Source organism: Pteropus medius, unplaced genomic scaffold (assembly GCF_902729225.1).
Source record: "Pteropus medius unplaced genomic scaffold, Ma_sr-lr_union100, whole genome shotgun sequence".
Classification (NCBI taxonomy): Eukaryota; Metazoa; Chordata; class Mammalia; order Chiroptera; family Pteropodidae; genus Pteropus; species Pteropus medius.
In genome coordinates this window covers 2639846-2654849 of record NW_024345600.1, presented here as the reverse complement: position 1 = coordinate 2654849, position 15004 = coordinate 2639846, and the positions used below count along the sequence as shown (strand labels likewise).

General features: G+C 33.2%; 1 protein-coding gene and 1 non-coding gene across 7 annotated transcripts in view; both read right to left on the bottom strand.

Annotated features, from left to right (window-relative positions):
- The window catches only part of NR2C1 (nuclear receptor subfamily 2 group C member 1), a 40435-nt gene that overhangs the window by 14956 nt on the left and 10475 nt on the right, over positions 1-15004 (bottom strand). For 5 of the 6 annotated variants that reach the window (XM_039874104.1, XM_039874100.1, XM_039874105.1 and 2 more), the window contains exons 3-9: positions 12726-12956; positions 10145-10226; positions 8772-8951; positions 7665-7812; positions 7475-7565; positions 4076-4260; positions 2708-2873 (exon numbers count right to left, since the gene is read on the bottom strand). In XM_039874104.1, the coding sequence (XP_039730038.1) occupies positions 2708-2873; positions 4076-4260; positions 7475-7565; positions 7665-7812; positions 8772-8951; positions 10145-10226; positions 12726-12956 (1083 nt within the window). The remainder of the gene's footprint in view (positions 1-2707; positions 2874-4075; positions 4261-7474; positions 7566-7664; positions 7813-8771; positions 8952-10144; positions 10227-12725; positions 12957-15004) is intronic. The other variant, XM_039874103.1, reaches the window with a different exon arrangement.
- Positions 11790-11908, bottom strand: LOC120611811 (5S ribosomal RNA). Its single transcript, XR_005655298.1, has one exon. It is a non-coding gene; the product is annotated as a 5S ribosomal RNA (ribosomal RNA).

Genomic DNA, 15004 nt, shown 5'->3' with positions numbered 1-15004 from the left:
TGTGTGGCCCTGGATCATATATTAATTCATTAACCACTTATTGAGAGTTCACTGTGAGCCAATAAGCTAAGAGCTAAAACTCAACAGGGGGATAAAAGAGAAACTGAGTGAGTTACAGAAGCTAAGAAAGGGAGTGGCCTGTCTGAGAAATGGGCAATTGGATCAGAATGAAGAGGGTCCTAAAAGGTCATGGACTTTATCTTATATCTATAACGGGAAGTTACTGAAAGCTTTTAGGTAGCAGAGTAACATAATTAGCTTGATTTTAACAATTATTCTGTTACCAGTACACAGGACAAAACGAAGAGGGACTAGAAACAAAGATATTACTACAATAGTTTAAGTAAGAAATATTAAAAGTCTTGAAATATGGCAATGAAAATGAAGAGAAAGGAAGAAATTCAAAACAACAGAGGGGTTAGGATTCAGTCAGGGAATGGAGGGGAGTGAGGCACAGGGAGAATGAGAAGGACTCCCAAACGTCAAACATGGTGACTGGAAGGATTCTGATTCTAACGCTGAGATAATAAACATGAGAAGAACAGTTTGGGATATCATTTAATCTCTGTTTCATTCACTTATTTGAAAATGAGACTACTATCCATTTTGATTATTTGTATAAGGAATTGTAAGAATCAAGTGGCATAAGGTATATGAAATCACACCAACAATTCTGAAGTTTAAGAAAAATGTTAAATATTTCTATTGTCCTAGATTCTTCAGAATCAAATGCAATTTGCATTATTAGACTATTTCTCCTGTCTGGACTGCTTTGAACAAGGCATTGAAAACCTCCAAATCTCTTTTCTCATTCATGAAATGACAATAAAAATCCAAACCTCAACAGATTGTGGTGAGGCACAAATGAAAAAAACGTACGTGAAAGCAAGCTGCAAACCATACCATATATAAAAACGCAAGAGAGAAACAAAATGCTATTTAGCTCATCAATTAAGATGGATTTTTTGATTATAGATGTCAGGTCTTGGAACTCATAACCATAAAACCTCAATTAAAGAACTAACCATAAAAGTACCAGGCTGGGAAGCCATTGAAAAAAACTCTTAATTTCACAGAGACTGTAAACAAAAGTAAGAGAAAGGAGCTCTCTTTTTCAGGAGAGCAAGAAACTTGATAGTGCTGATTCTGAGGATATCTGAAATACAGCAGGTTAAAGATAGAATGGAAAAAATAAAAAGCTCTACTTGTCTAATTCATCTGTCCAAAACAAATATTTGAAAGACTAAAAAATTTTGAGGACCAACATCAACAATAAAAAAAGGTAGATTATTTCTGCTTTCTATAGAGGTAGAAGTTAGAGTACTTTTTCCTTGCAATGGGACTTCTTCCTACATCTGTCCTTTACCCTGTCTTTCCATTAAAGTCCAAAGGTGGAAAAGAAAACTAGGAAAACAAAAGAATGTTTTTTATTAAGAATAAAGAGCAATGAGAAAAATCAGTTTTGCTTTGCTCCAGCCTTCTCCATAGCTCCTACTATAATATTAAAGAAGGACATTGCCTTTTCTTACAGCCCTCATAAAAAGCTTTCTTGTACATTATAAAAACATTTCTAATTTTTTCCATACCAGTTATCTTTGGTAAAATTTTATATAAAGATTGGTTTCATTGATCTGTTTTACTGACTATCAAATTACAGCAATTATTGCTTAAGTCACTGAGAGTTTTCTCTGTGGTTATTTCTACCAAGTTGAATTTTGTGAATATATTTTATCATGTGTCATTTTGGCCAGTGTTATATTTATTTTGTATTCATTATTTCTACTGGTAACACGTATATCTATTTGATAACTGTATTTTCATAAGAAACCCATGGAAATGTATAACCCATAGTAAAGTTATGAGCAATTACACTCAGGTATTCCAGGACTATGTATTGCTAAGAACTGCCAATCAGTTTTCGTATGATTTGCTAACAGTACTGCTGGCTGACAGAGCAAAGATACAGAGTAGTTAACATGGAGGAGTCAAAACAGTAGGGTCTTAATTAGGGCCTCGATGGTCAGCATATCTATAGCTGTGGTACAAACATTACTTAAGTGACAAATCAAATGTCAGAAAGCTATTTTCTAATATTCTATGTGAACTGTTTCTAGTATTCTACATGTACTGTTTCTATCATAAATTAATGTATTTAGGGGAACAAAAAAGAAATTACAAATGTATTTCTCCATAATGGTTAAAGCATAAAAAGTTAAAAAACAAAAGTTAAAATGTATTAAATATTTTTTACCTTCTTAAAATAATTCTGAGTGCTAGCTAATTGGGGCAATCTGTAATAAATGCAGTTCTCTTTAGCTACCATAGTAAGAGCAGAATATCTGGGTCTTAGATACTGGTTTACACTCAAGTAATAATAGCTAGGCGCTAAACAAAACCAGTGCATTCGACACATCATGAATGCCAATATATAAAGTTAAAAAAAAAAACAACTATGTCTAAATATTCTAAAAGCTAACTTTTATAGACTTAAACCCATTGATATTATAACTATGATTTATAAACAGGCTGCTTTATTAAGCCATTATTTTATATAGCCAGATGTATGTTTTAGCTGCTGTTTTAAATTCTATCAGGGATATTTCTGACTTTTAAAAGCATAACAAATATACTTTGATTTTTGAAAGGAAGATTAAAATCAAAATGGATAATACAACATAAAAATTATACAATATATATATGGAAATACCCTGAAAGCTACATGTGAATCGCTGAGAAGTGGCCCCTCTTTTTCGATGTAATTTATGCTCGAGTCTCCAGCAATTAGGTGTACGTTTCCTTCCATGCCCTCTACTGAGCTCTGACAGGCTGTGCTCTCTCCAGGATTCAATGCTTTTGCAAGAGTGTCAAAGGCCCTATAAGGAGACATCAGAAGCTGTGAGCTTGGCCAATCTCCACAATAAAATGAAAATTCTACATAAAATTCCGGAATTAAGATTTAGGCCTAAAATGTGTCTAGAAAATAGAACTTTGGTGTTATCACTGAACATTCTATTTCAGTGATATCTATGACTCTCTCCAAAAGCAACAAATTAAACTTTGTATGTATAGAATGAAAAACTGTATTATAGTAATGTACTACCAAAGAATTAGTCTTTTTAAGAAATCTTATATAAAGAAGGAGAAAAATTCTCATGCTTTGGTATGAAAATATGCTTTTTACAAGTTATACATTTGATACTACAAGATATCAGCTCATTTATTCTACATATAGCAGTTATTTAGAAAGAACAAGGGCAAGAAGTTATGTTGACATTATTGTATTCTACACAACACAAAGTTAGTTTTTAATTTTATTTAAAAATTTAGAGAATATTTTTAAACTTGTAGTAACACAGCTACGTCTAAACTGTAAGAATATGAGATCAGGATGGCAAATAATTAAATAATGTTAGCAAATAATTATTCAAAATGGTTCCCCTATTTTTCAATGAGATGACTTCTAGAGTTCCTTAAAAGCCCATGTTCAACAAAGTACTTATTGAGACTCTTAAATGGAGTTTCTTCAATATTTTAGATGATGAACAGAGTGTGAAAAAAACCTGAAGAAATTTGGTTTCTACATTCTAAATATTAACATTGAAAGAATGAAAAATAGAATTCTGATGAGTTTCCCAAAGTATAATAAAACTGTAGTTGATTCAACTCAATCTTTTAAATCTATTTCAACACTAAAAATTGGTGGGGAAAGTGAACATGACTGCCTAATAAGACAAAATGTTTAATTCTAAATACACAGAAGATAAAATCTGTCAACTAAAATAACTGAAATTTCAGACCCAAATTATCATTTTTAGTGGAAAAAAAACCTCTTGAATTTTATGACTATATTTCGAATATTCACTTATTGCTCATTACTTAGAATGTAACCTGCTAGACAGTATTTTACACTGAATGCAGTTTTTCAGTTAAAACTTAGTATGCCTTAAATTTTCTAAGTCTAACAGAAATACTTGTTTCCTGAAAATTCTGTAAATAATATTCAACATAAAAATGTTTTAAGAAATACTGAAGAACACTTAAGCAAAAGGATGCTTAAGATTAAAAAGCACTTTACCTTGAAACATCACCATTGGTCTGCATCTCTTGATTAAATTCACACAAAGAGGTATCACCATTGCTTAAGCTTTCAATCACAGACATTTCATTACTATTTTGAGAAAAATCTTTAGCTTTTCCAAGATTTGCTAATGATGTAACCACACTGGCCAATGTACTTAAATCTCCCTGACATGATTCAGCCTGAAGAAAAAGAAAAAAGTATTAAAATTCTGTACGTTGGTTAACAGTAAACTTTCAAATCCAAAATACTTAGTTCTAGATTACGAAATGCCAAAAGTACTCTAAGGTGAAATCTAGAAAGTAAAATCAAAGAGCTCTGAGCATCTAGAAACTTCCTGAGGAAAATACAAGTTTAAAAACATCAGGTACATTTCCTAGGAAACATTTATACAAAAGTTACTTTAAACCAAAAATGGCACTTAATGGCTCATGTATCCATGTCACAGTTGCTTCCTCTGTAAAAATATATAAATTAGATGATCTTTTTTTTTTAGCATTAGAATTCTGATATTGTTATAATTTCCAAAGCATATTATACTAACTATAAAGTTGTATAAAATGTAATAAAATTAATATTATTGAAAAGAGAAAAAAAACATAAATGTATTATTGAACAGACTTCACAGGATGTCAACTTTTACCAACCACTGTTAAATACCAGGAAATTATGTGAAATGTAGTTGAAAAATCTCTATTTAAGTTGCTAGGCTTTTGTTAAACACTGCATAGTTTCCCATTTGTTTTCAACTTTTATTTTTGTTAATGGTGCATATATTTGTATATTATTTATGCAGATGAGTTATCTTTTATGAAAAAGAACTCTCCTTGACTCTGACTACCCAGAAATATAATTTGTACAAAAAAGGCAGAAGTTCTTAATTCTTCTTCCTTTTATTTATCAATTTTCAGAACAATAAGTCAATGCCTTAGCAATCTCTAATGGTGAGAGATGAATTTTGAGTATCATCTCAAGTTCATAGATTTTTATATATTTGATGTGTTTCAATCCATTAGTCATTCTTTTTTAAATGCTCGAATTATTCCAATCTAATCTAATGAGAAGTCCTTCAGTTGCCTTCTATGGCCTACTGACAGGACCCCTTAATGATTATTTTTGGATTTTCCTTTATGACTTTTGTTTTTAGTGTTCTCAATCCTAAGAGAATACATGTTTCCTTGATGTTTCATTTGTTATGTCAATTCTTAGTTGATGTGAAATTAATTTTGGTGAATAAGTAGAATGAAACCATTTTTGTGCTCTCCCCAAAATAAGTCTCAAAGTCATTTACTGAGCAACCCACCAGTTCTTACATGATTACTACTTACATACATATTTTATTTAATCCTCACTACAACCCTGTGAAGTAAGAACTATCATTCCTTTATGAGTGTTTTAAGTTTTAGTTGAAAATTAAAACATCTAAAAATGTATAAGAAGACTGGTGCAGTGGTTAGGAGCAGGGGCTTTCCTGCTCCTAATGAGAAGCCCTTTGGAATTATCCATTGTCACTCCAGCAGTAAACAGGAGAAGCAGGACGGGAAGTCAGGTCTGCTCCTAATAGCTGCGCCAGTGTTCTTATACATTTTTAGGTGTTTTAATTTTCAACTAAAACTTAAACACTCATATGTTCTCTTCTACTTCATAACATGTCCATTTAACTAGATTTTTAAGTTTTTGCCACAGGAGATTCTTAGGCAATGTGGAAAGACCTCATCCTGTGACTTAGGTTTTTTGACCATTTGTCAGAAAGTTACCACACATGGCTGTTACTACAATTTAATACAAAGGTACGGAAATGCACAGTGTGTGGACAAATAGTAATTTCTCAACAAAATTTAGTTCTCTTCCTTTCTTAAAGGAGTTAACATGTCAATGAAATTGCACCTACCAATATAACTTTGAAACACGTAGACAATGCTAAGAGAAATCTTATCTCAAAACATTTGGTAAGAGGCCTCACTTAAGAGCAACAAGCTACAGACCAATTTATAAGGTAGACACTCTTATTATCCCTATTTTACAGATGAAGAAGGCCCTGAGGCACTGAGAGGTCAACTGACTTCTCCACTGTTGTGCATTTGTGGCAGTAAGTGGCAGCTGAAATTTGACTTAACAGCGTATTAAGAGTGCCTTAAAAATGTCAAGCAACAAATATATAACAAATCGGGCCATAAATAGGATGAATAATCTAATAGGATATATAAAACCATATCAAATTATAGAGAGAAATAAGAGTCATAGGCTCCCTGAAAAATCTGTCTTCATTTTTTATGCTTACAGCACCTGGTCTTCCTAGGTGGTCTCTCATCCAAGTACTAACCCTGCTTAGCTTTTGAGATCAGACGGGATTGGGTGTGTTCAGGGTAGCATGGCCATTGACAAAATCTGTCTTCAGATATGAGTCTTCAGGAGAAATTTTTGCTTTCTGTTCTCATACGGGTTTCTGAAGACTACAGAAATTCTACATGCTCAATCTAAATAAACCTTTTTTCTTTTAGACGCCTTGCTCAATAAAGAGCTGCTCCAAATCTGTAAGAGAACCCAGATGACTTGGGTATATAATATGAGAGCTCTTGAAATCCTATTCCTACTCTTGACTCAAGTCAGTTTTGAGTCAGGTGTGTTAGAAATTTCTCTTCATCTGAAATATTCTAAGTATTTTGACACTACAAAATCTGTAGGGGAATATAAAAGGAATATTAAAATTTTTCCACTTATTACATATAAATACCTCTTTATGAGGACTTTGATGTCAAGGTGAAGATTGTTAGATGTTTGTCACTTTCACACTGAAGCTGTAACTGTCCAAGTAGAATAAACATTTCTACTGATAAAGTTTATTCTCATAGGATTGGGATCCAGAAAATGGAGGCCACCAGTGATCCCACCCATGCCATAAAACTAAACCTAAGTCAGCCTGTACTTATAGGAAACACCTATCAAGGAAACCTAACATACACTGATCACAGTCCTCCAACTCAGCTTTAGCTAGCTTACCTTACCCTAGGAAAACAGGACCCACCAGCCTTACAAGGAAATCCCTAACTTCACAGCCAATTGTGCCTTGTTTCCTTGTTGCTGCTACTAATACTCTATAAAACTCACTCTTGCCCAAAATCCTTCCAGAAGAGTGTTCCACCGCTTATGAGGCACTGTACTCCCCCAATCCATGGACTGTTTTCCCTTGAATAGAGGACATCGAACTTGTTAGTTTTGCCATCTGACACTACTAAGTTGATAATTCACGTTAAAAAAAAAAAAAAAAAAAGCAATTTGTAATAGGGAATGTTTAGGGCCAATCAATTGGCAAAATTGATAGAGAAGATAAAGAAAAGGAACCCATTTTAAAAGCTTAAAAATATTTAAGCTTTAAGTTAATTGCACTAAACACACCTTATCTGGTGTCATCAGCACAGTTGACTCAGGTTTTATTCCAGACTGATGAATATTCACAAACATTCCTGAATCTAACAGTCCTGCTGACCTGTAACAAATAAGAACAAATTTCAGCCTTAGTTTCGATGGGAAGAAAAACAAATGACCAGCTACTTAATATATGTTTTGTTTGTTGTTTTTACTATACCTTGCAGTTTCACTATCTGTTACAAAAGTTGGAGTTGCAGCTAATGGGCTTCGAAGGTCTTTCCGAATGTAGATTTTTTCTGTTGAAGCGGCACAGTTGGAAGATTTTTCTCGTGATACTTCAATGGGTTTTCTTTCGCACTGAACAGCTACAAAAAATGTGTCAGACTATTATATCACAATGCAGAATTTAAAGGCAAGAATAAATGTAAGCTGTAGGTCACCATTGCTAATGGGAGACATAGCGACCATAACAGAACTCCAAAGATAATCATCAATCTTTACAAATTATTTGCTAGTTCAACGAAGTTGCTTTAGTAAATGATAATAGTAAATAGTAAAACTGGCCATTTTGCATCACTCTTTTCTCTGCCTGCTTCAGTTGTGGTAAAAATGTAGAGGAACTCTTATTTTTTAAAAGTTCATTGTCAAGAAGGAAAACCTGATGAGTCTTAAAAAATGAAATAATATTTAACCATTTGAAAAATAATACTAACAAAGAGCCACAAAAAGACTAAAGTTAGATCTATTTTTTTAGTAAAGGGTAGGGGGATTTTTGAGAAGTAATTCAACTGCTTAGTCTTCATATATATAATACAGGGAATATATTTCACTTATTTCATTGGAATTTTATTTCATGATACCTAGGAGATAGTATAGTACAGCTATTAAAATGTACATTTTCTGAGGGGAATAAAAACCAGTCAAGATTCAAATCCAGTTTTGTCACTAATTAGTTGTGTGACCTTGGACAAGTTACTAAATCTGTTCACTCAAACATAAAATGGGTAACAGTAGAAGTATCTACTACATAGACTTTTGCTGTGAGAATAAGAAAGTTAATTCATATGCTATATCCAGAGCTAGGCACAGTGAGAGCTCAATCAGTGTTAGCTCTTGTTATCTTATTAATTGCATTAGTAGTTTAATAAAAAAACTGTTATATTTGTTGAGTGAATAAAAAATACATACATATATATATATTTCTATATTTTAGTTGGAAAACTAAATTAAAAAGCATATATATTTGACATATGTTAATTTTAATATACTTCTAGAGTTTGTCTGAATCCTTAAAAGTATTTTCTCCTTTAAAGCTAATACATACAGTCTTGTTTCATTCCAAACGCAATACATCTCTGTAACCTGCAGTATTGACAGCGGTTTCGGTGGTGTTTATTGATAATACAGTCCTTTGATCCTCGACATGAGTAAACTAAATTTTTTCGGATACTTCTTTTAAAAAATCCTTTGCAGCCTTCACAAGTCACTGCTCCATAATGACGTCCTAGAGACAAATGTTTAGGAAAACACAAGTCACATATTTTAGAATAGAAATGAAATAAGCCCATTTCTTCCCTTTAAACAATACATGAGATAAAACAGATTTGAGTTTATGACTTGAAAAAATTTTTCAGGAGTTACTAAACAGAGAATGAAACAACCATATTCTCTGATAAAATATATTAAACAATATGAGTTTTTAAATTTTATAAAGTAACCTTAACAATGGTATGGAAAATTTGGGAAAGAGAAGAACAAAATCACCCATAACCCTTTAATATAATATCTATTTTTACTTCTGAGATCATTTACAAATTATAGTCCTGTTACATTCTGTATATTTTATTCTGAAAACTATATTCCAAAAAAGGCATGTCAGTTAATATTCGAACTGTAATAATTCCCCCTCACTGTGGGTTCCACTTTTGAAATCTCTGCAGAAACCTACTGCACTCTGATTAACCTATCATTTCACAAACTATTTCTTTGGTGCAACATCTATTAACAAATTGAACATACTCTGGGAAAAGCTCTAGTATAGGTTTTTGTAATTAAGCTATGGAAAAGCTTAAAAAGGATTAAAGAAAAAATTGGGCCCTTAAACTATAGCTTACTGGCCCTTGTAAATATGTATGAGTGAACATGGCTTTGTATTTCTGGCATGAAGTAACAATGGCCAGAACTAAAATGACATAACTCTGAGTACTAGTAATAAGTTTGGAGAAATTCCTGCTCAGCTATGCAAAGAATTAAAAAAAGGTTAACCAGCGCTTGTTCCACCTCAACAATTCAAGTTACTCTATATTCCTAGAATGATAACAGAGCTCAATAAGTAGGTTAACAACTTAATGTTATGTATTATTAAGAATCAAGACTCATTTTTAAGCAATTCCTTTGATAAAACTGGTATCACATCCAAAAAATTTCCATTTACTTTCAAAAGGTGAACTGTCTTTCATATTTCTTTGAAATATACATTTCACATCACTGCAAAGATCAAATTAAACTGCACTGAAGTGAAACATCTTTACGTGAATAAAAAGCTTTGGGGAAAAATCGGTCAAAGTTCATAGGCTACAAATACGAACCATAAAAACTAGATGCTTGTTTACTTTTCTTTGTACTATCAGTAGAAGGAACATAGCAGTGTGGTCATTATTTTAACAACGGAATACAGGAGGCTATTTTTAATGTTACCTGATGCTTTGTCTCCACATACTACGCAAAGATCAAAAATCTTATTTGGTCCTTGGTCTGGAGAAGAATTATCTGTTAAGAGCTAAAGAAAAAAACCCCGAACAAAACAAAAACACAGTAATTTGTTATTATTCAATAATGCATTCATGTAAAAAATTAAAAGAATAGTCAATCCTACTTTTTGCTTTCTTTTTCATAAGTTATTATGAAACTTTGAACTCTATTATTATGAATATAGCAATTAAACTATTTGTAATTTTCTTAACATACAAGTCAAAATTTCAATGCTATAAGACAGTAAGAATACCTTTTTCATCTATATCATAATAATTTCATTAAATGGATTGTTAAACACACAAATACCTGAGTTATTTTTAATGCATCTCACCCATTACTGCAGCAGTCATCAGTCCCATCATAACATTTGTCTTTGAACAGTTAAGAAACTTTCCACATGGAATGACACGATTGAAATATGCTATAAAAGCATAAAAGATAACTCTAAATTTTTTAAATAGAAAAGGAGTTACAAAGAAAAGTAGTCAAAGTACCAATATTACCTTTATTTTTAAAACACACAAAAAAATTTTAAAAGAATAATTTTACAGTGGAGACATCTGGCACATATTCCTTCAGCCAAGTGGTCAAGGTCAGTGTCACCAGTGATAAAGCATCACAGTAAGTTCCCTTGGTATGATGTGATGAAAATGGCACTTAACCTCTTGTGATCCTCCTCAACCAAAATCCACAACCCCAGTCTATCCATGAGAAAAACAGCCAAAATCTCACAATGGGTAAAAAGAATCTAAAAAGACATGGCAACTAAATGTAATATGGTACCCTAAAACAAAAAAAGGTATTAGGTAAAAATTAGGGAAAGCTAAAAATATCTATAGATTTTAGTTAGCGATGTATCCGTATTAGTTCATTAATTATAAAAAAGTATCATACTAATGTAAAATGTTGAAAACAGGAGAAACTATGTTCAGAGATAATGAGAACTCTGTACCAACTGCTCAATATTTCTGTAAATGTAAAGCTGTTCAAAAAAATTCAAGTCTGTTAATAAAAGAAATTAAGGTATGTATAATGTGATACATTTTTTTAGTGACTTGTCTTGTAACTTAATCCTATCCATTTTCTACCTTAGCAGTTCAGTTTCTAAAAATAATAAAAGTGATGTAAATGGAATAATAACACAATCTATCAAGATACAGAGGCAAAATTTTGTATTTCATGAATTAGAAGTTTTTTAATCCTAAAAGAAATCGTCTGGTCAGTTTTTCATCACAGAATATGGAATCCATTTTTTTTTTTTGTTATTGTTGTTGCTGTTTGTGCTTTTGGTGTCATATCTAAGAAACTACTGCCTAATACAAGTTCACAAATATTTATGCCTACATCTTCTTCTAAGAGTTTTGTAGTTTTAGCTCTACATTTAGGTCTCTGATCCATTTTGAGTTAATTTTTATATATGTCATGAGGTAGGGAACATATAATTTTAATTCCCACTCAGCCTCTTAATAATCATGTATCTTTTGGTCAGTTCTTGAACCTAAGTTTTTAGGTGAGGCAACCCTTGGCTGACCTCACAGATTGCAAGGACCTTGTCATCTTACAATCTCTTATTTTTCTAAATTTTTTACGCCTACAGCACCTGGTCTTCCTAGGTGGTCTCCCATCCAAGTACTAACCAGGCCCGACCCTGCTTAACTTCCGAGATCAGATGGGATTGGGCTTGTTCAGAGTAGCATGGCCATAGACTGGAATCCAATTTTAAGTGGCACTTCCCCAAAATATTTCTGAAGGCAAACTTAAGATTTAATTGTATCTGCATTCAATTCTAGTAACCAGCAGTTAAAAATTTCTATACAACCACAGGCATGCAGTGTGTAGAAGCCTTAACTGGCTCTTGAAGAATATGTATAATTAGCAAAAATTAATACTAACTCAATGTGAAGTTAATCTACACTATTAAGTTCCAGAATTAAAGCAGACCACAGGGCAGACTGCTTGCTACAGCAGTGAAGATGTAGATGACAACAGAAAAGGCAGTGACGAAGACGGCAACTATCACACCAATTTCTCGATTTGGCAGCTACTTGTCTGAGGCACAGGAAGGGTGGTCCTGGAAACCACAGCTACAGAAGATGCTCCTGACCTGGCAGTGTCCTAACTGTGCAGGAGCAGCATGTCTCCTAGAAATAAGTTCTGATGCATGCTCCAGTAGGTATTTTTGGAAGCCTGGCCTAGAACTGTTTCTTCAGCCTTCTGAACAATTCTTTGAGCTCTCAATATCCTTTATTAAATCCCTTCCTGATCAAACTAGCCAGAGTGAATTTTACTGCATGCACTAAGAATCCCCAAAATATATGGGTGTGAGAATGTGTAAGGGGAAATTATAGTGACCCCTAGGAAAGGGCAGTCACCACAGACAATCTGCACAGCACATAAATTTATGCAAGAATTTTTTTCCTACTCAACATGCAGGACCTAAATTTTTAATGTCAAGCTTTATACTTATGACATGCTTTTTAATTTTTTCAAGTGTAAGATGAAAAGATACTCTATAGTTATTTACCTGGAGGTGTTGTGCAGACAGATCAGGAGTTGTAAAAAATAACTGGTTGACACCTGCTGCATCTGGAGTTGTGAGGAAAACTTTCCCCGGAGTGGAATCTTGCCTGGCCAGAATGACTTTGCTTGGAGTAGAGCCATCGTGATTTGTCAGAATGAACTGCTTGCCTTGTGTACTATGATCAAGTGCTGTCACGATCTGGATTTTTTGGCCAGTTTGCTGCTCTGTAACAATCTAACACAATCATGTAAAATTAGTAATCAACTCATTTTTTCCCCCTCAAAGAACAGTTTTGCCATGCCTTCAGACAAAGCTAGAAAAGCATACCATTACATAAATATTCAATACAATACATGTACATACATCTTTTAAACTAACAATTCTACTTCCATTAAATCTTATCTTACAGAAATAAACAAATGTACAAATAAATAAAGGTACAATAGTAAAAACACTTAGACCTCACTATTTTGATTCCTTCCTTCCCCTTCCCTCCCACCTTCCATTTAGACAAACATATATTGGGTGCATTTTATTTATGAAGCACTGTTCTGGATCCTGGGACAGAGCAACAAAAAAATCTTTGTTCTCATAAAGCTTTTATTTTAGTGAGAAAAGGCAAATAAAAACCAAATAAGTAAATAATATTGTCAGGTGGTATTAAGTGCTATGAAGAAAAATAAAGTGGGGTTAAGGTGAGACTCACTGATGAAATCAGAGCAATGAGGAAGTAACATTTTTTGCACAGACCCAAGTGAATTAACAGACCAAGGCTTAGGATTCGCTAGGGGAGTGCATCCCAGGTTGAGGAAACACATTATAAAAGAAGGCCATGGGGCAGAAGAAGTTGTTCGACACATATGAGGTAAGAGACACAGTAAGAGAGTCGTGTAAGTGAAACAAAGTGGAAGAGAGGGATTATGGCAGAAGATGGGATGGGCTAGATCGTTTAAGGATTCTGAGGCCATATAAAGTCTGGATTTCCTACTATGTGAAATGGTGATGCACTGGAGGGTTTATGGAGCACAGGAGAGCTAGGATCTTTTTCAAAAGGATCATTCTAGATCTAGACTGAAGACTAGATTGTAAATGTTCAAGAGCAGAATTAAGGGAGACCAGAAAGGCTACTACTGCAGACACTGGCAAGATCTTGGTATTATATATGGGAAGACACTGGCTGAAGACAGGGAGGAGCCATGCTGGGGCTGGGGAGGACAACTGAATTTGGGATATTTTATGAAGGAAAAGGTGACAAGATGAACTGATGGACTCCATGTGGAATATAAGAATAGTCAAGGATGACTATAAAATTTTGGCCTGAGGAATTGAGAGGATAGAATTGCCATCTATTGTGATGGAATAGTTTGGGGAAAAGCAAGTTCATGAATAAAGAGAACTAGCCCACCATTGAGGATTTTTGTTGTTGAGCAAATATTTTACATAGTAAACTCATTAAGCCAAGTTAATTCCTTGATTCAAGTTTTAAATGGCAAAGTTGCTTTGTTTCCAACTCTTTTCACTTCTCTGAAATTTTCGTCAAGATTATTTTCTATGCAAAATTTACAACAAAGTTCTGAATCACTAATTAATTTTTGTCTAGAGCAGACTGTATTGATTATAGCTGCTGCAAATTTGAGTTTTCTTTGTTGACCATTAATTCTACTAGGTCCTATTTTTCTGGGTGCGGTTTTAACTGTTATCAATTTTATTTTACATAGACTATTTTTTACCAAGTCCAGTCTCCATCCACTGTAAACACTTTAAAATGAGACTCTCAAAGGGCTTTTGTTTATATGGGTTATATCCATTATATTTACCATATTAGAATTTCAAACAGAAATTTAAAAAATTATTAATTAAAAATAACATTAACTGTTAACATAAATAACATAATATTTATGAAAAATAAGTATACTTTCCAAACAAACAAAGATTTAGTGGTGACAGTGGCACCGATATACATTTTTGCAAAATGCTTTACTGGGTAGCTAGAACCTGCCTCTGCATTCTATCTGTTGCAATATGTTGTTTTGGTTAAGATATAAAAAGAAAATCCAGCCTTACATTTATTGGTTGAAAGGAGGAAGACTATCTTAATAAACAGCCTCTTCACACTATGGAAACTATTCTCTGATACTACACCAAAACTTGACAAATGGCAGCTTTTTAAAGGTTTACTGCAATATGGAATTAGAAGTGATATTAAAATCCATTAGTCTACCCTGCAATCTGAATGAACCCTTTACTCATGAGTGGTTTTATAACATCATGCATTGGTCATC